Below are 21343 nucleotides of genomic sequence, written 5' to 3'. Positions count from 1 at the left end.
CATAATAATGGGAACTCCAACTTACGGAGTTCCCATTATTATGAATGAGAAAATAACTGTACCTTGATTGGCTGCCCAGAGCCATGTGACTCCAGCTCCAGCTTACGGACGTACCAATGTGCACGCGCGGCGACGCGCAGGCCTCAGGACCGGGATCTCGAGTGGGAGTGGCAGGAACAGGTAAGTGCCCATTTTTTTCTTTCTTTCAGTCGTTTGCCCGTGGGAAGACCTCGACCAGGATTTCTAGGCCATTAACTTTCACATCTTTTACTTGCCTTGCTTCTTCTTCCTCTTAGTTCCCACCATCCGTTTTTTTTTGGTTCTGGGATGTATGCATTGCTGGCAAGGCCAGCATTTATTGCCCATCCCTAATTGCCTTTGAGAAGGTGGTAGTGACCCACCTTCTTGCTATAGTCCTTGTGGTGAAGGAACTTGTGCTGTTAGGGAGGGAGTTCCAGGATTTTGACCCAGCGATGATGAAGGAATGGCGATACATTTTCCAGGTCAGGATGGAGTGTAACTTGCAGTTGATGGTGCTCATGCGCCTGCTGCCCTTGTCCTTTGAGGTGTTAGAAGTCGCGGTTTGGGAGGTGCTGCCGAAGAAGCTTTGACGAGTTGCTGCAGTGCAACTTGTAGATGGTACACACTTCAGCCACGGTGCACCAGTAGTGGAGGGAGTGGTGGATGGGATGCCAATCAAGCGGGCTGCTTTGTCCTGGATGGTGTTGAGCTTCTTGAGTGTTGTTGGAGCTGCACTGTAAGTGGAGAGTATCCCATCACACACTTGACTTGTGCCTTGTAGATGGTGGAAAGGCTTTGGGGAGTTAGGAGGTGAGACACTCGCAGCAGAATACCCAGCCTCTGAACTGCTCTTGCTGCCCGGTATTTTGTGGCTGGTCCTCTTAAGTTTCTGGTCAATGGTGACCCTCAGGATGTTGATGGTGGAGGATTCGGCGATGGTAGTTGAATATCAAGGGGAGGTGATAAGAATCTCGCTTGTTGGAGAAGGTCATTGCCTGACACTTGTCAGGTACGAATGTTACTTGCCACTTATCAGCCCAAGCCTGAATGTCGTCCAGGTCTTGCTGCATGCTGGCATGGACTGCTTCATTTTCTGATGAGTTGCAAATGGAACTGAACACTGCAATCATCGGCGAACATCCCCAGTTCTGACCTTATGATGGAGGGAAGGTCATTGATGAAGAAGCTGAAGATGATGGGCCTAGGACACTGCTCTGAAGAACTCCTGCAGCAATGTCCTGGGGCTGGGATGATTGACTTCCAACAACCACAACCATCTTCCTTAGTGCTAGGTATGACTCCAGTCAGTGGAGAGTTTTCCCCCTGATTCCTATTAACTTCAATTTTACTGGGTTCCTTGATGCCACACTCCGTCAAATGCTGACTTGATGTCAAGGGCAGTCAACTCTCACCTCACCTCTGGAATTCAGCTCCTTTGTCCATGTTTGGACCAAGGCTGTAATGAGGTCTGGGGCCGAGTGGTTCTAGCGGAACCCAAACTGAGCTTCGTTGAGCAGGTTATTGGTAAGTGCTGCTTGATAGCACTGCCGACATCCCCTTCCATCATTTTGCTGACGATTGGGAGTAGACTGATGGACGGTAATTGGCCGGATTGGATTTATCCTGCTTGTTGTGGAGCGGACATACCTGGGCAGTTTTCTATATTGTTGGGTAGATGACAATGTTGTAGCTGCACTGGAACAGCTTGGCTAGAGGTGCAGCTAGTTCTGGAGCACAAGTCTTCAGCACGACAGCCGGTATGTTGTCGGGGCCCATAGCCTTTGCTGTATCCAGTGCACTCAGCCGCTTCTTGATATCACGTGGAGTGAATCGAATTGGCTGAAGACTGGTTTCTGTGATGGTGGGGACCTTGGGAGGAGGCCAATATGGATCATCCACTCGGCAGTTCTGGCTGAAGATGGTTGCAAACGTTTTAGCCTTGTCTTTTGCACTTCTGTGCTGGGTTCCGCCATCATTGAGGATGGGGATATTCGTGGAGCCTCCTCCTCCCGTTAGTTGTTTAATTGAAGAATCCTTACTGAGATCAGAGTCTAAACCAGGAAATGTAAGTTGGAATATTTAATTTAATGTAAAGTCATGTACAGAAAACAAAATAGAAGAAAAGAAAGATGGGATTGAGAGAGAGAGAGAGAGAGAGAGAAAGAGAGATAAAAGTGACAAAGAAAAAGTAAAAAAAAAAAATAATTTTAATAAAATGTCCAACAATAATTAAAATCTGATGGAATAAGACTACACATATAAGTTAGTTTTCAGTGCCAGAGGTGTTGTTTGGCAGTAATTAAGACTTATCACGCCATTAAAAATTCCTGTACACTTAAATCGACCAGTCCTAACTTTTTCTGGCGTGTTTAGTGGATATCTATCACGCAAGTACCGCAACTTCATGCTCTTCATGTGTTTGAATGCCGAATCTCTCGGCAAGGTACATGTGTAGCGAAGCTTGCAGAGGAACAGGACAAATGCAACAGCAACTTCCTGATCTCAGTGTTTAACTGCGCATGTGCGGACGCCAGAAGTTGCTGTCTGATTTACTCCTTAATAAAGATGAGCTCAGATAGCTTCACAGAAATTCTTACTGCAAAATCCAGGCCATTGTTATCACAGCATGTCCTGATGCTTTAGTTTAAATTTGTTAATTAAAGTAGTTATGCATTTCAACTTTTAGTTTTGTGTATTATATGTGGGAGCATAAGAAAAGCTAAAAAAGTAAAAGGAGAATCGGCACATTGAACTTATTCATTTCTCAGAACAAGAAGAATATGGCATATTATACACTCCAACCAACTAGTTCAGTCTCAGGGAGGTGACTGGCTGCAGGTAGTTTGAATTTCTCTGACCCACTAAAGTATTTGTGGATGCCCACGATACCAATGTAACATTAAAACTTACACAATTGAATTGAATTCAAAAGACAGCACTTGACTAACGAAGGAACCATTCTTTTCTGTGATCATTTACATCTATACTAGTCCTAATAAAATACGTCGACACAAAGGTCCCCCACCAGCCTGTCCTCGCCGCACAGCATTGCCCCCCAATCATCAAGATCCATGGCACAGCCCTGGACAACGTGGACCATTTCCCATACCTCGGGAGCCTTTTATCAACAAAAGCAGACATTGATGAGGAGATTCAACACCGTCTCCAGTGCATCAGCGCAGCCTTCAGCCGCCTGAGGAAAAGAGTGTTCGAAGGCCAGGCCCATGGTCTACAAGGCTGTAGTAATACCCGCCCTCCTGTATGGTTCAGAGACATGGACCATGTACAGTAGACTCCTCAAGTCGCTGGAGAAATACCACCAACAATGCCTCCGCAAGATCCTACAAATCCCCTGGGAGGACAGACGCATCAACATTAGCGTCCTCGACCAGACCAACAGCCCCAGCATTGAAGCACTGACCACACTTGAGCAGCTCCGTTGGGCAGGCCACATTATCCGCATGCCAGACACGAGACTCCCAAAGCAAGCGCTCTACTCGGAACTCCATCATGGCAAACGAGCCAAAGGTGGACAGAGGAAATGTTACAAGGACACCCTCAAAGCCTCCCTGATAAAGTGCAACATCCCCACCGACACCTGGGAGTCCCTGGCCAAAGACCGCCCTAAGTGGAGGAACTGCATCCGGGAGGGCGCTGAGCACCTCGCGTCTCATCGCCGAGAGCATGCAGAAATCAAGTGCAGGCAACGGAAAGAGTGTGCGACAAACCTTTCTCACCCACCCTTTCCCTCAATGACTATCTGTCCCACCTGTGACAGGGACTGTGGCTCTGTATTAGACTGTTCAGCCACCTAAGGACTCATTCTAAGAGTGGAAGCAAGTCTTTCTCGATTCCGATGATGGTGGATGAGTCCTAATAACCTTAAATCATGTTCTTAACCAGATATTTACACAACTTTTTAAAAAAGTAATCTTTTAACATGACACTAACTGCTTTTGCTATATATATTACCAGAAAGGAAAAAAATAATCTTAAAATATTTAACTTTGCTTGAAGCTAGTTAATTTTGTACTGATGTCCTCTTATTCTGCAATCATAGTTCAAATGAAGTCACCTCTAGAGATCTACATTACCCAAGCTTTAAACTTTCAACTTTCTAAACACCAGGACCATCCTTCCCCTCTATCTTTCTTGACAATTAATGCTAGTTCAGTTCTGTGGGTCTCCCTTCATAATTTCATTCACCCTAAATTCATCCTAGACACACTTCTCTACTTGCTGCAATGCACTAATCTGCTTTTAGTTTCCCATACCACATGCTGTTTCCTGAACAGAAGGGCAGGCAGTGACCTGTACCGAGGCTTCAGCCAATGCTGTTGTATCATCAATCTCAGGAGAAGTTTAAAGATGTCCCAAGCTAATTTCTACCTCCAAGTTTATTTGGGATGTGGCTGAATTTATTAACTCACTGTCTGCAGAACTGTAAATAGGAATAATATCCTGTTACTCTATAGTGAAGTCCATTCATCCAACATTGTTCACTGCTACTGTCCTACTGCTAGTGACCATAATATGGTGGAATTCTGCACTGGGATGGAGAATGAAACAGTTAATTCAGAGACCATGGTCCAGAACTTAAAGAAGGGTAACTTTGAAGGTATGAGGCTGGGAGGGATTGGCGAATGATACTTAAGGGGTTGACTGTGGATGGGCAATGGCAGACATTTAGAGACCGCATGGATGAACTACAACAATTGTACATTCCTGTCAGGCATAAAAATAAAAAAGGGAAGGTGGCTCAACCGTGGCTATCAAGGGAAATCAGGGATAGTATTAAAGCCAAGGAAGTGGCATACAAATTGGCCAGAAATAGCAGCGAACCTGGGGACTGGGAGAAATTTAGAACTCAGCAGAGGAGGACAAAGGGTTTGATTAGGGCAGGGAAAATGGAGTATGAGAAGAAGCTTGCAGGGAACATTAAGACGGATTGCAAAAGTTTCTATAGATATGTAAAGAGAAAAAGGTTAGTAAAGACAAACGTAGGTCCCCTGCAGTCAGAATCAGGGGAAGTCATAACGGGGAACAAAGAAATGGCGGACCAATTGAACAAGTACTTTGGTTCGGTATTCACGAAGGAGGACACGAACAACCTTCCGGTTATAAAAGGGGTCGGGGGGGTCTAGTAAGGAGGAGGAACTGAGGGAAATCCTTATTAGCCGGGAAATTGTGTTGGGGAAATTGATGGGATTGAAGGCCGATAAATCCCCAGGGCCTGATGGACTGCATCCCAGAGTACTTAAGGAGGTGGCCTTGGAAATAGTGGATGCGTTGACAGTCATTTTCCAACATTCCATTGACTCTGGATCAGTTCCTATGGAGTGGAGGGTAGCCAATGTAACCCCACTTTTAAAAAAAAAAAAGGAGGGAGAGAGAAAACAGGGAATTATAGACCGGTCAGCCTGACATCGGTAGTGGGTAAAATGATGGAATCAATTATTAAGGATGTCATAGCAGTGCATTTGGAAAGAGGTGACATGATAGGTCCAAGTCAGCATGGATTTGTGAAAGGGAAATCATGCTTGACAAATCTTCTGGAATTTTTTGAGGATGTTTCCAGTAGAGTGGATAAGGGAGAACCAGTTGATGTGGTATATTTGGACTTTCAGAAGGCGTTCGACAAGGTCCCACACAAGAGATTGATGTGCAAAGTTAGAGCACATGGGATTGGGGGTAGTGTACTGACATGGATTGAGAACTGGTTGTCAGACAGGAAGCAAAGAGTAGGAGTAAATGGGTACTTTTCAGAATGGCAGGCAGTGACTAGTGGGGTACCGCAAGGTTCTGTGCTGGGGCCCCAGCTGTTTACACTGTACATTAATGATTTAGATGAGGGGATTAAATGTAGTATCTCCAAATTTGCGGATGACACTAAGTTGGGTGGCAGTGTGAGCTGCGAGGAGGATGCTGTGAGGCTGCAGAGCGACTTGGATAGGTTAGGTGAGTGGGCAAATGCATGGCAGATGAAGTATAATGTGGATAAATGTGAGGTTATCCACTTTGGTGGTAAAAACAGAGAGACAGACTATTATCTGAATGGTGACAGATTAGGAAAAGGGGAGGTGCAAAGAGACCTGGGTGTCATGGTACATCAGTCATTGAAGGTTGGCATGCAGGTGCAGCAGGCGGTTAAGAAAGCAAATGGCATGTTGGCCTTCATAGCAAGGGGATTTGAGTACAGGGGCAGGGAGGTGTTGCTACAGTTGTACAGGGCATTGGTGAGGCCACACCTGGAGTATTGTGTACAATTTTGGTCTCCTAACCTGAGGAAGGACATTCTTGCTATTGAGGGAGTGCAGCGAAGGTTCACCAGGCTGATTCCCGGGATGGCGGGACTGACCTATCAAGAAAGACTGGATCAACTGGGCTTGTATTCACTGGAGTTCAGAAGAATGAGAGGGGACCTCATAGAAACATTTAAAATTCTGACGGGGTTAGACAGGTTAGATGCAGGAAGAATGTTCCCAATGTTGGGGAAGTCCAGAACCAGAGGTCACAGTCTAAGGATAAGGGGTAAGCCATTTAGGACCGAGATGCGGAGGAACTTCTTCACCCAGAGAGTGGTGAACCTGTGGAATTCTCTACCACAGAAAGTTGTTGAGGTCAATTCACTAAATATATTCAAAAAGGAGTTAGATGAGGTCCTTACTACTAGGGGGATCAAGGGGTATGGCGAGAAAGCAGGAATGGGGTACTGAAGTTGAATGTTCAGCCATGAACTCATTGAATGGCGGTGCAGGCTAGAAGGGCCGAATGGCCTACTCCTGCACCTATTTTCTATGTTTCTATGTTTCTTGCAAATTCAGTTTGCCGGAGAGTTTTGATGTAAATCATATCTATTTTGGTTTGGTTTTTATCTTCTCAATTGGCATACAAGATGAAGTGCAAAACTGCAAAGTACCCCTTTAGAAAAACATAGTCCAGGAAATTGATAGTGCAAACTGTTGCATCACGAACATGTTGGGGGAGTGGGGGCGGGGGGGAGAAGGTGAGGGGTTGGAGAGCAAGAGTAAATTTTGTTCATCTTCTCCCATGCTCTTTCTCTGCTGAAGGCAATGACTCACTTCTGGGGTACCGTTCTCGAAGTGGTGTAGCTCTCTGAACCATATCTAAGCAATCATTTTTCATCGGTGAGCCTGTACAGTGACTATTCGAGTGTAGCCGAATCTGCCCTCCCTTCTTATCCATATGCATACACTTCCTGAAGGGGTTACTGGGATAACTACCAAGAATAGAAACATGGACCAGTGTTTCTTCTTGTTAACCCAGGGACACAAATTAATGCACTTCACTGTTGCACTATTCTGGATAAGCTGATTTAGCATGGACCAGAGATCAAACCCGAGAGCATCTTGGGTCCTGGAATGGCAGTGGGGATCTTCACTGAGCCATGGGAGAAAGGTGAGACATAGGAAATGCATGATGGCTGATACAATGAGATGAAGCACAGTGGGAAGAGGCTTGCGTGGAGCATAAACACTGGCAGAGACTAGTTGAGCCAAGTGACTTATTTCTGTGCTGTAAAATATTTGTAATTCTATGGTACAGGGGACAAAATGTAGATTTAAAAACATCTCCTTGTGGGAAGCAAAACATTAAAAAAAAATTCCAGCTCTCACCAACAGATTGGTAAAGATGCCAAGCTTCATAAAAATGAGTTGCCAAGTTGAATGCTACAGGTTGTAGGTTTGCATCCATGATGTATCTTGTGTCAGCTATGCTGTTGAGAAGAGATGCCAAGCAGAGGCCAGGCACTCTGGCAGCAGCACAACCAAGAAAAGCACCATGAATTAGTAAGAACTGATCTTTAAAGTTACAAGTTTTCAGTTATTTAGTCATTCAGTGTCAGTCTACAAACAAGTCTGTTGTGCTGATGTTAATCTAACCTTCCATAATAGGATCCAGCTTTTCAACAAAAACTTCAGTCTAATTATAGTGAAATTTGACAACTGTTCCTGGCACATTCATGCTAAAATGCCAGTTTCAATACCATTTACAAGCAGGTCTCTTGAATTTCTTGACTGAGGTCCAATTAAATATAAGCAAAATCCTCAAGGTTACCTACCAATTGCTGGTTGACATCTCACAGATACAGCCTTCTTAAATTGATGTTAATCATTGCAAGTTGTGAAATGTTATACATTTCTCCAGTTCTGATGAAGGATCTACACCTGAAATGCTAACTTATCTGTTCACTCTACAGATGTTGCCTGAGCTGCTGAGTGCTTCCAGCACTTTGCATTTGTGAAGTGTTATGCAACTTGTGTGCACCCAGCTGTAGTACACTGTTGACTTTTCATAACGTTACAAAGGTATAATGTTTTCAATCAGCACTCTCCAGTAATGTTACTAAACAATCGTAACCAGAATTTTCAAACTCTTTCATCCACTTTGCTGGAAAAGTGACACTGTTATGACCATGAAGAGAGCTTTAGGACTACACACACCAGTTTGACATAATTTAAACTGATTTGTCATCACAGATTAAAAATGTTAGTGAGAATTTACCAATTATTTAACATTAAATTCACATATAAAATTCCATTCTATGGTGCCACAAATAAATTATTTTACATTCTTATGCCAATCCCTATTCTAATTGAAATAAAACTTCCAGTGTCAATTTGCAGATTCAGAAAATGTAAGGGCATAAGGTCCATCCATTTCTTGGCGTTATGCTGGCGGTGCGTCGTTTCAAACCGCCGAGACCGATTTTGTTTCGGTGTTATGTCAGCGGTATGCCAGCAGGCGGTAGGTAACATTGTAGTCAATCCAGATCGACTTTCTTTTCGATGGACGGTGCAGCACTGAACTGCGCATGTGCCATTTCCCCCCCCCTGTTTTTTTCACAAAAGCGTTTGATCCGTGATTTTGGGGGTCAGGGGTCACCCGCGCATGCGCAGTGAGTTGAAGAGGAGGTAGAGAGAGTGAGAAGGAGCAGCAAGCTAGTCGATGGTCAATTACTTTTAAAAAAAAATTGCAGTGTTAAAAAATATTCATAACAATTAATAAATAATTCTACAGTTTGAAGAAGGTAGATTTTACAAAGCAAAAATCATAACATAAATATAAGAAATGTTAAAAAAAAAGTCGAAGCGCAGGATCATCATAAAGGACGGGAGGTTGAGGGCATCCGCCTTCGGCGAGACAGAGTTACCTGCCCTTCGAGAATATTACAGAGAGGTACTCCGAGCTAACGAAGGGTGGTCGTGGAAAGCCACCACCCCCTCCCCCCCCAAAAGGAGTACAGCAGGATATGGGACAAGATTGGGGAGGCTGCGTTCTTCACAAATACCATGGTATGCACCGTGGTGGAACGACCTGGTGAAGGTAGCAAGAGTAATTTTATTTATTTTTTTATTTATGTAACCCCCCATGTGCCATGTAAATGTAGGTTCTGTATCACACGGATGATTTTATTTTAGGGTTACGGCAATGTATTCACGCTGTCAGGCAATGACAAGAGGATCAACACAGTGGTTTTTTTTGTATGTGTGTGTGTGTCCCTGTGTATTTGCGATGTTAAATGGATTGAAGATTTTTACTTTCATTTACTTTACGTTCTGCAGAAGACGACATCTACAATAGCAGCCGAACAGCAGCGTACGGGGGAGGACCCATAACCCAAGAGCAATTGACTGCAAGAGAGATCCGTGCCCTGTCCCTGGTCAGGGATAGCAACCTTGCCACTACCGGCATTGGAGCTGACCCACTCACACAGGATGGTCAATTGAATACATCCCCGGTCTGTGTTGCGGTCCTGTCATGACATGTAATGTAACTGTAATGTTGGCCTCATATAATGTAATGTAAGTTTATTGCATTGTAATGTTGGCCTCATGTGATGCAATGTTGGGGGCATGTAACGCAATGCTTTTATGTATTGTCTGTCTGTGATATGTAATGCAGTACTGCGGCAGTGGTGGACATTCAAGTAAGACTGCGATAAGTCACTGCACTATGTACTCATGTAACCCTGATCCCTCCCCTGGTGTCAAGCATTTTTAAAATGTTGTTTTGTACTTCCAGACTCGGACGATTCAGACCACACCGACACAGAGAGACCAGACGACATGGCCACTGCCTCCACCTCTGACGTCACCCAGCCCTCTCCCGACTTCACCACTGGCAGAGATGAGGAAGACGAGGAGGAAGAGGAAGAGGAAAGAGGAAAGAGGAAAGAGGGAAGAGGGAAGAGGGAAGAGGAAGAAGAGGGAAGAGGAAGAAGAGGGAGAGGGAGAGGAAGAGGGAGAGGGAGAGGAAGAGGGAGAGGAAGAGGGAGAGGGAGAGGGAGAGGGAGAGGGAGAGGGAGAGGGAGAGGGAGAGGAAGAGGGAGAGGAAGAGGGAGAGGAAGAGGGAGAGGAAGAGGGAGAGGAAGAGGGAGAGGAAGAGGGAGAGGAAGAGGGAGAGGGAGAGGGAGAGGAAGAGGGAGAGGAAGAGGGAGAGGGAGAGGAAGAGGGAGAGGAAGAGGGAGAGGAAGGAGAAGAAGAGGGAGAGGAAGGAGAGGAAGAGGGAGAGGAAGGAGAGGAAGAGGAAGAGGAAGGAGAGGAAGAGGAAGAGGGAGAGGAAGAGCTTCTGATTCTGCAGCCGGTGGGGGTGGAGATGGAGGAGGATACAGCTGTTCCATGTGGGACAGCTGGAACATCCTCCACCTGCGAGTCTATATGAAGGGGATTCCCCCATGCCTCCTCTGATTCTGTGGGACCAAACCGTGTGCAGCAAGGCACCCGCAGTGTTGCAACGCCTATGCCGCAGCGACGGTGATTGGTGCAGAAAAGGTCGGTTGCTGCATGACTAATAGGCGTGTACCAGGACATGATGTGTCTGTCACAGGCCAGCGTCGACATAGGTCACGAATTGCTCAAGGACACTGTCTTTTTGATAATATTACGTGTGGCTATATGGCTCTTATTATATCGTTGCTCGGCTTCTGTCTGAGGGTTCCCCGGGGGGGGGGTTCAAGAGCCAGGTGGTGAGGCCATACCCTTTGTCTCCTAGCATCCAGCATTTACCTTGTGGCTCAGTCTTCAACAGGTCAGACACAGTGCTCTCACGCAAGATGTGCGCATCATGGATGCTCCCTGGAAAGTTGCCATTCACTGTCATTATACACTGTGTATGGTCACATACGAGCTGTACGTTGAGGGAGTGGCATCCCTTACGGTTTCGGTACACCTCCGCCTCCTGTAATGGTGCTCGCAGCATAATATGGGTACAGTTAACAGCACTCTGCACCTTGGGGAAGCTGGAAATGTGTGCAAATCCCAAAGCCCTGTCACTCTGTGCCTCCCTGGTCACTGGGAAGTTTATAAATTCCATCCGGCGTGCGTACAGTGTTTCGATTACCTGTTGAATGCACTGATGATTAACGTACTGAGAAATACAGCATATGTCCCAAGCTGATGCCTGAAAAGAGCCACATGCATAAAAGGAAAGTGCCGTGGTCACTTTCATCTCGACAGAGTGAGGTAATGTTGGTGGTACTGGGCTGCAGATCTGCCTTAATGAGCTGGCAAATCTTAGTGATCACCTCTTTTCGGAAGCGCATCCTTCGAACGCACTGTCGATCGGTCAGGTCCAAATATGAACGTTTCTCCCTGAAAATCTTTGCGGGTAAGGCCTCCCCCTCCTCATCAGCCTGTAACGTCCTCCATTACCCTGATAACTGCTCAATAAACCTTCGCACAACTGGATCCTCCACTAAACAGGTAATCAGCAATACAGGTTGAGATACTACAGGCCCCATTCTTTTTAAAGCTCCAGAATATTTTTCAATGAAAAAATATACAACTAAAATGCCTTTGATCTTAATAATTTACTCAATACCAATAAAAATACTTTTCCACTATAAATCGCACTGTAAAGTCACTGTTCATGTCAGAAATACAGAGGTGCTGCTCGAGCTGACTGTTCTTGATTTAAAAATGGTGGCTCCAAGCACTCCGCCCATTCCTGCCCACTTAACATCGTGTAAAACCATCATTTTCCAGGATGTGGTATGTCGGCAGTATGAGCTGAAAAATCAGACTTTTTGGGCAGTATGTGGACGGTCCTGCATGCGGACGGTGTGCATACCGCTCAGCGGTATGTCAATGATGAATACTCCGCCGAGCAGTATGTCAGTGTTTTTTCACCAAAATCGCATTTTTGAGCGGTAAGCGGGCGGTACGTCCATGAATTTCAGGCGCTAAGAGTTGTACAGGTGCAACGTCCCAAATCTGGAACTCCGAAAACCGGAATTGTCCGAAAACCGGACATTTCGCGCATAGCTGATGGAGTCGTCCGGAATTATTGTCCGAAAACCGTACATTTTTGAGTCAAAACCCAAAATCCGGCACGGATTCGGTCAAAGATTCCAGATTTCAGAGAAGAAAATCAAGTGTGAAATCCAGAATCCTCGACCGAATCCATGCCGGATTTCTGACCTCGCCACTCAAAACCCGGCACGGATATGGTCGACGATTCCGGATTTCAGACTATTGATTTTCTAGTCTGAAATCCGGAAAAACCCAAAAGCTGAAACGGACTCGGTCCCGAGGATTCCGGACGTTGTATCTGTATAAGTTTAAAATATAACTTTTAATAGATGCCATGCTCGTTTCCAAGATGAAGAAGCCCATTTGGCTCCTGTAGCTCATCCATCCCATGATACATATAACTTCCATCACAACATTTAAGTAGCTCTTAAATGATCCAGAGTTTGTTGTTCCCCTATCCTACTCGGAACACAATTCTAGTCATTGGTCACACAAAGAATTGCTTCCTGACATCAGTTCTGAATTTTAAAAAACAATTTGCACCCATGTCCCCTTGTCCTGTAGTCATGGTTTAACTTGAAATGCTTGTCAGGGTTAGCTTTTTATATTTTATTTAATATTCTACTTAATAACGTTCTCTCTCATTCTGCTCCTTTCAAGGCCGAAAGGTCTGAGTTTCTTTAATCTTCATAACTCAATCCTCTGACAACATGGATCTGCCCTGTTGTCCTTGTCTGCAATGCACGTGTCATATTTTTGTCCATTTGCAAATATTGTCAATGTTTTTCTATAATTCCCTAGTTGCTTTATCAAACTCTAATTTGCCTCCTAGCTTAGTATCATCAGAAAATTTGACCAAAATACATTGTGTTCCGTATTCAGGTCAGTTATATAGATTAGGAAGAGAAGGAGCCCCCATCACTGATCAGTGGGGTAGTCCACTCAATACATCTCCCTAGCCTCATACCACCCCCTAACTAATACAGACTCTCTCTTTTAGTCAATTCCTTAAACAGTTTCAAGTTTTTACTAGAAATCCCGTTGTCTTTAGCTTGTTTAGCAGATTTTTATGTTTATTATATGTTTAAGTATATTACATAGAATGTACAACACAGAAATATCCCATTTGATCCATCTGGTCCATGCAGTGTTTATGCTCCGCATAAGATTATATCATGAGGCTTTCGAATATTCACTTGTAATGTTAGTTACTGAAAATAGTCAAGGAAGTTGGTCAGGCAGGATCTGCACCTTATGAAACCATGGTGGCTACCACTGATTAAGTAATTTTTATTTAGGTATTCAACTTTGTTTCTAATAATTATTTTGCAAGTTACTAATCTAAGATTAATAGGTCTGTAGGTACCCAGGTTTGTTTTATTATCTTTCTTGAAAATAGGTACTATGTTGGCTTGTTTCCAGTTCAGTGAGACTTTCGCTGTACACTGACTTTCTCCTGATGACTGTCAGTATTTCATAGATTTTGCCCCTAGGCTCACTTAGCACTCTTGAATATATTGTGCTTGTTCCAGTATTAAATGTCATCTTACCTTTGTGTAATCAACAAGGTTCTGATATTCAATATAATTTCCACCTCCAACAACAAAGACAATGGCCTAGAAAATGAACAAACAAACTTCATGAACTCTCATTTAGACAACAGCACATTTCTTATTTAAATTTTAGTCTATTTTGCCCTCTTTGAACTTTTAAATTGGCTGTTCCAGGTCATGTAAATAACAAGGTGAATACAAATGCAGACAAGCTATTACAATATTATCTCTATTTTTAATTGCTTAAGTGTGAAATGTGAATTGGATTTTGAAAGGATACAACAATTAACAGCAAAAACACATGTTCTGTTTTAGTTATATAGATAATAAAACACAATTATCCAAATCTAAGTAATTCTGACAAAATTTAGAACTAGATCAGATCAAGTTAATCACTAAGATATTAGCTATAAAAGGGCTGTAAGTGCTCTAAGAGTTATTAGTCTTAACAGAAGTAACTACAGCATTCTGCGTGAGTGGCCTAATATTTTCTTGCGAGCTGTTACAATTGAATTTAGTTGTCTGAATATATTACTGGTGATTTCCCATTTTTATGATACCAGAATTTGCGTAGAACGTGTTCATTACATTTTAAATTAGAACATAATTGATGGATGCCACAATGATCCCCTAATGAAGCCTACATTAAATCTTTCCTCCTAATTTTTTTCCCCTTCCTCTCCTGATTCTTGCTGAATGCCCTGGGTGTTGGTAGTCATCAGGCATCTTACTGAAATGGTCAGGCCTGACTGCAGAGTGAATGTTGGCAAGCTATTTGGCCATGGAGGTCAAGCCAGATCCTGTTTACATCCAACATTTATATACATGGACTTTCCAATGGAATAACTGGATTACAATCAACAACCATGGTGATTTATCCTCTCCCTAATTCATTGACGTTAAGGCCAATGGCAAAATTCTAAACTTTCTCCCAGCAGAGAATAGCTAGCTCAGCACAGACTGAGATTTGAACCTGGGAGCTTCTGATCTGTCTGGCTTAGTGTTCTGACAAACAGTGCCTCTACGCTCAATGCCATCGGGAAAGTTTTGAGGGCAACTTGAATGATTGCAATTTTTTTAAAAAAAGGATAAAATGTATGCTTGACGGGACTTTTAATTTTTTCATCTCAGCCTTTTTTCCCCACTTTGATCTTGTTTTGTTTCATTGCTGTATTGGTGATTACAAGAAAGGTCAGAGAAAACATCACTCTCAAATTAATTTGAACTCAAATTAAATCAAATTAATTGAACTGGAAATGAATAAAATGTATGCTTGATGGGACTACTTTTTAAACGTTTTAATCTCAGCCTTTTTTACTTTGATCTTGTTTTGTTTTATTTTGCTGTATTGTGATTACAAGAAAGGTCAAAGAAAATATCACTTTCAAATGAATTTGCACTTAAATTACACCAATGAACTGGAAATGAACTCAGGAAACATATTTAGGGCTCAATTTTCCCCAAAGCTGTTTTTTTGGCATACTTATGCCCATTTTTTGGAAGCCCAAGTATGCCAAAAAAAAATCATCCAAGTTTCCCCATTTGAATTCTTCATTTTGGCGTCGCCTAGTCTGTCGTTTAGTTTTGGGGGTGGAGCCCAAGATCTGCGCCAAAAAGATCGGATTGCCACGATAACCAGGGACACACACAATGTGGGCTGAAGCTGGAAAGTGAATCACACAGCCAGCTCACAGCAACCTGCACAAACACATTAAACATTGCAGCAACTTATCTCCTACCCCGCGCCCCCCACACCCAATGCTGGTCCCAGTCCCCGCTTCTATCCCAGGCCGAATGGCCTCCCCTCTACTGGTCCGCGCACGTATCACTGGCCGAATGGCCTCCCGGTCCTTGTTCCTACCCCAGGCCGAATGGCCTCCCCTCTCCCGGTCCCCACACCTATCCCTGGCCGAATGGCCTCCTGGTCCCGGTCCCCGCACCTATCCCTGGTTGAACGGCCTCCTCCCTCCCGGGACCCGCTCCAAACTATGCCGAAAAGGCTTCCCCACCACCCCGCCAAACCCCCCCTCTCTTACCGCTGCTGTCTGGGCATCTGCTGCACTGATTTACTTACCTGCGTCGATTTTCTTAACTCACCAGAAGGTTTTTCTATAGAGTCCACATACGCCGGCCTAAGAAGAATTGGAGTAAATCGGAACTGGCCAAACATGCCTAAATGGCCAGAAGTGGCACGGGTGGCACGTTACGCCCCCATGACTCAAAAAAACCGAACCTAAAAAAATTGTAACTAACTGAGTTACGCTGGTACACATCGATTGGGGAAACTTGTATTTTTAAAACATAGGCCAAAAAAACGGCGCAAGTCACTAGGGATAATTGAGCCCTCAATTTAAGGTTGAACCAGTAATCCCAGATCAGGGATAATGCATGTAAAGGACTTTCGATCATCTGGTTTATCTGCTAGGCTGAGTAATGCTACTGAAAGGATATTTTGCTCAAACTCACAACAAATGCTCTATTTCAATTCATCGGAAACAAGCTGCAAGGCAGACTTCAAGAAACAAAGAAAATACATTGTGTAAAAGTTTCTGCATGCCTACAAAACAAAGCTGTAACACTGTATTCTTGCAATAGGTATTTTGAATTACTCCTGCCCAATATCATAATGTGTTACTTTTATAACTACAATTGCAAAACATTAGTTGAGTTTGGGTTACAAGACAAAAGTCCTGAACTTAAGGAAAGGTAACTTCGATGGTTTGAGGCATGAATTGGCTAGAATAGACTGGCAAATGATACTTAAAGGGTTGACAGTGGATAGGCAATGGCAAACATTTAAAGATCACATAGATGAACTTCAACAATTGTACATCGCTGTCTGGAGTTAAAATAAAACGGGGAAGGTGGCTCAACCATGGCGAACAAGGGAAATTAAGGATAGTGTTAAATCCAAGGAAGAGGCATATAAATTGGCCAAAAAAAGCAGCAAAGCTGAGGACTGGGAAAAATTTATAATTCAGCAGAGGAGGACAAAGGGTTTAATTAGGAGGGGGAAAATAGAGTATAAGAGGAAGCTTGCCGGGAACATAAAAACTAACTGCAAAAGCTTCTATAGATATGTGAAGAGAAAAAGATTAGTGAAGACAAACGTAGGTCTCTTGCAGTCAGATTCAGGTGAATTTATAATGGGAAACAAAGAAATCTCAGACCAGTTGAACAAATACTTTGGTTCTGTCTTCACGAAGGAAGACATAAACAACCTTCCGGATATAAAAGGGGTCAGAGGATCTAGTAAGAAGAAGGAACTGAGGGAAATCCTTATTAGTTGGGAAATTATGTTGAGGAAATTGATGGGATTGAAGGCCGATAAATCCCCAGGACCTGATGGACTGCATCACAGAGTACTTAAGGAGGTGGCCTTGGAAATAGCAGATGCATTGACAGTCATTTTCCAACATTCCATAGACTCGGGATCAGTTCCTATGGAGTGGAGGGTAGCCAATGTAACCCCACTTTTTAAAAAAGGAGGGAAGAGAAAACAGGGAATTATAGACCGGTTAGCCTGACATCAGTAGTGGGGAAAATGTTGGAATCAATTATTAAAGATGAAATAGCAACACATTTGGAAAGTAGTGACAGGATCGATCCAAGTCAGCATGGATTTATGAAAGGGAAATCATGCTCGACAAATCTTCTGGAATTTTTTGAGGATGTAACTAGTAGAATGGATGGGGAGAACCAGTGGATGTGGTGCATTTGGACTTTCAAAAGGCCTTTCACAAGGTCCCACACAAAAGATTGGTGTGCAAAATCAAAGCACATGGTATTGGGGGTAATGTACTGACGTGGATAGAGAACTGGTTGGCAGACAGGAAGCAGAGAATCGGTATTAATGGATCCTTTTCAGAATGGCAGGCAGTGACTAGTGGAGTGCCGCAGGGCTCAGTGCTGGGACCCCAACTCTTTACAATATATATGTTAATGATTTAGATGATGGAATTGAGTGTAATATCTCCAAGTTTGCAGATGATACTAAACTGGGTGGCGGTGTGAGCTGTGAGGAAGATGCTAAGAGGCTGCAGGGTGATTTGGACAGGTTAGGCGAGTGGCAAATACATGGCAGATGCAGTATAATGTGGATAAATGTGAGGTTATCCACTTTGGGGGTAAAAACACGAAGGCAGAATATTATCTGAATGCCGGCAGATTAGGAAAAGGGGAGGTGCAGCGAGCCCTGGGTGTCATGGTTCATTAGTCATTGAAGGTTGGCATGCAGGTATAGCAGGTGGTGAAGAAGGCAAATGGTATGTTGGCTCTCATAGCTAGGGGATTTGAGTATAGGAGCAGGGAAGTCTTACTGCAGTTGTACAGGGCCTTGGTGTGGCCCCACCTGGAATTATTGTGTTCAGTTTTGGTTTCCTAATCTGAGGAAGGACGTTCTTGCTATTGAAGGAGTGCAGCGAAGGTTTATCAGACTGATTCCTGGGATGGCAGGACTGACATATGAGAAGAGACTGGATTGACTGGGCCTGTATTCACTGGAGTTTAGAAGGATGAGAGGGGATCTCATAGAAACATATAAAATTCTGACGGGACTGGACAGGTTAGATGCAGGAAGAATGTTCCTGATGTTGAGGAAGTCCAGAACCAGGGGACATAGTCTAAGGATAAGGGGTAAGCCATTTAGGACTGAGATGAGGAGGAACTTCTTCACTCAGAGTTGTTAACTTGTGGAATTCTATACTGCAGAGAGTTGTTGATGCCAGTTCATTGGATATATTCAAGAGGGAGTTAGATATGGCCCATGCGGCTAAAGGGATCAAGGGGTATGGAGAGAAAGCAGGAACGGGGTACTGAAGGAATGATCAGCCATGATCTTATTGAATGGTGGTGCAGGCTCGAAGGCCTACTCCTGCACCTATTTTCTATGTTTCTATATCTGTAACCTACATTCATCCGTTTAATCGGGATATAAAAATGGACAAGGAATCAGCTTTACAAGCTTGTAATAATCTATTCTAACCTTATTGTACATATCATTTCATGAATCCCCTGGCACACCAAAACTGAGGCATCAGGCAAGCATTTCTATAGAGATCGTATAATGATCACAAACTTTTTTTTTGCAACTTAACTTTTTCCCAATTCTACAATTGTTATTTCCCTGTGACATGCACTATCACTTGACTGGGAACAGAGACAAGAAAGCTGTTGGAAGGTCTCAGTCAATTCCCCAACACTCCAGGGATACAAGAGCGGCCTGGGTGAATCTCTCTCAGCTCCAACCTGTGCTTGATCTTTGTTCATCTCATTATAACGTTCAAATGAGATTGTGAACTCAATACACTGGGAATCACTAATATGACTGTACCTTTACTCTCCCTGAAACAGTACATTTGCAAGTCCAATGTATTGTACCACTGTGACAAACTAAAGTTTGACTAGTATTCTATAAGAATTACATTTTAATAATTATCTCAAAATTATTTGAAAAACTTCACTCAAGCCAGAGAGGTGCAAACTCAAGCCTACTTGGGCCACAACTGGCCTTATCTTCAGTTGTCAGATTTGTCGTAGCAATGTCAAGCTTTACTGTGATTCAATCCCCTCAAATATTTCTCATGAATTATTTTATCTGTAAAATCCAGATTATCAGAGCAGTTGATCATGCCATCCTTCTCCAATGCCTCTTCTCCCTGGGACTGCCCAAACAGTACCAACGCAGCGAGTGCATCTCCAACAATGGCTTATCCACCCCACGTGGTCATCTTCAGAGTTCCACAAAGATCCATTCTTGGCCCATCATCATTGGCAGTATCTCGAAATCAAGGAAGACTTGCTTCCACTCTAAAAGTGAGTTCTTAGGTGGCTGTACAGTCCAATATGGGAATTACAGTCTCTGTCACAGGTGGGACAGACCGTCGTTGAAGGAAAGGGTGGGTGGGAAGTCTGGTTTGCCGCACGTTCCTCCCGTTTTCTGTGCTTGATTTCTGCATGCTCTCGGCGATGAGACGCGAGGTGCTCAGCGCCCTCCCGGATGCTCTTCCTCCACTTAGGGGGGGGTCTTTGGCCAGGGACTCCTAGGTGTCGGTGGGGATGTTGCATTTTTATCAAGGAGGCTTTAAGAGTGTCCTTGAAACGTTTCCTCTGCCCACCTGGGGCTCGCCTGCCGTGTAGGAGTTCCGAGTGGAGCGCTTGCTTTGGGAGTCATGTCAGGCATGCGAACAATGTGGCCCGCCCAACGGAGCTGGTCGAATGTGGTCGATGCTGGGCTGATCAAGAGCATTGACGTTGTTCATTCTTGGCCCACTCCTCTTCATCTATACATCATTTCTTGATACAATCATGGAATCTATATGCATGTTCACAACCTCTAGTTCTACCTTTGCACCATTTCCCTTTACTGTTTCTGTGCTGTCAGACAGCCTGCCTGACATTAAGTCATGGATGAGCCAGAACTTCCAACTGAACATCAGGAATAGCAAAGGCACTGTCTTCAGATCCTGTCAAAATCTCTCATTGTCTTGACACTGGCCCTATCCTTCTCCTGACTGGACCAGGCTGTGCAAACCATGGCACCGTGCTCAACTTAGAGCTGAGCTTCAAATCTGATAACCTATTCATCACCAACACTGCTTACTTACACTTGGCAACATGGTGTGCAGCTGTTTCGGTCTCATTGCTACAGCCACAAAGCACGTCATATCTGGAATCTATTTCTCCAGGTCTCCCTTGCTGGCCTCCCAAACGCTATAAACTCCAATTCTTGAATTCCCTCTCTGGTTCTCTCTGCCTTCAAAAGTATCTATGACAATTCTTTAATTCATCTCTAATAACTTTGGCTTAGGCTGATTGAAAGAGTGAATGAATTTTTAATTTAGCGTTGGATATTGTAAATTGAGCTCCTTACAGCTCACATGGCTGTCACGCAGACTCCCACTGACTTAACATAACATATAATCACGTTCTGAAATGTTTTTTGTTTTCTGCTCTGAAATGCAATGCATTTCTCCGTGTGCAGCTTTGAGACAGACACAACTCATCATTTTCATAAGTATAAACAATGTTGGGGATGGGATTAGATACTTCCAGAAAATGCTGGAAATCTCAGCAGGTCAGGCAGCATCTGTGGAGAGGAAGCAGAGTTAATGTTTCAGGTCGATGACCCTTCGTCAGAACTGTTCGAAAAGAGCAGATTATTAACAAGCACTGAAAGGGGGAGGGGAAGAAAGAACAAAAGGGAAGGTCTGCGATAGGTTGGAAGACAAGAGAGATTAGAGAGACAAAGGGATGATGGCCCAAATTCAAATGGTAATACCAGGAGTTAGAAAAACATTAGTCAAGATAGGGTGTAAATGATGAGATAATGATCAACTTCCATTAGAGACACGGGGAAAAAAAGAAACAGGCTCTGATCTCTCTTGTCTTCCAACCTATCATAGACCTTCACTTTTGTTCTTTCTTCCTCTCCCCCTTTCAGTGCTTGTTAAAAATATGTTCTTTTTGAGCACTCTCCAGTTCTGACGAAGGTTC

At 43.8% G+C, this 21343-nt stretch overlaps 1 protein-coding gene across 1 annotated transcript in view; it reads right to left on the bottom strand.

Annotated features, from left to right (window-relative positions):
* The window catches only part of scfd1 (sec1 family domain containing 1), a 255518-nt gene that overhangs the window by 3127 nt on the left and 231048 nt on the right, over positions 1 to 21343 (bottom strand). Inside the window, exon 23 of the mRNA XM_070877445.1 lies at positions 13847 to 13912. Coding sequence (XP_070733546.1) covers positions 13847 to 13912 — 66 coding nt within the window. The remainder of the gene's footprint in view (positions 1 to 13846; positions 13913 to 21343) is intronic.

This window comes from Pristiophorus japonicus, chromosome 4 (genome assembly GCF_044704955.1).
Source record: "Pristiophorus japonicus isolate sPriJap1 chromosome 4, sPriJap1.hap1, whole genome shotgun sequence".
In the NCBI taxonomy this organism is placed as follows: domain Eukaryota; kingdom Metazoa; phylum Chordata; class Chondrichthyes; family Pristiophoridae; genus Pristiophorus; species Pristiophorus japonicus.
This window is presented reverse-complemented; position numbering and strand designations above follow the sequence as displayed.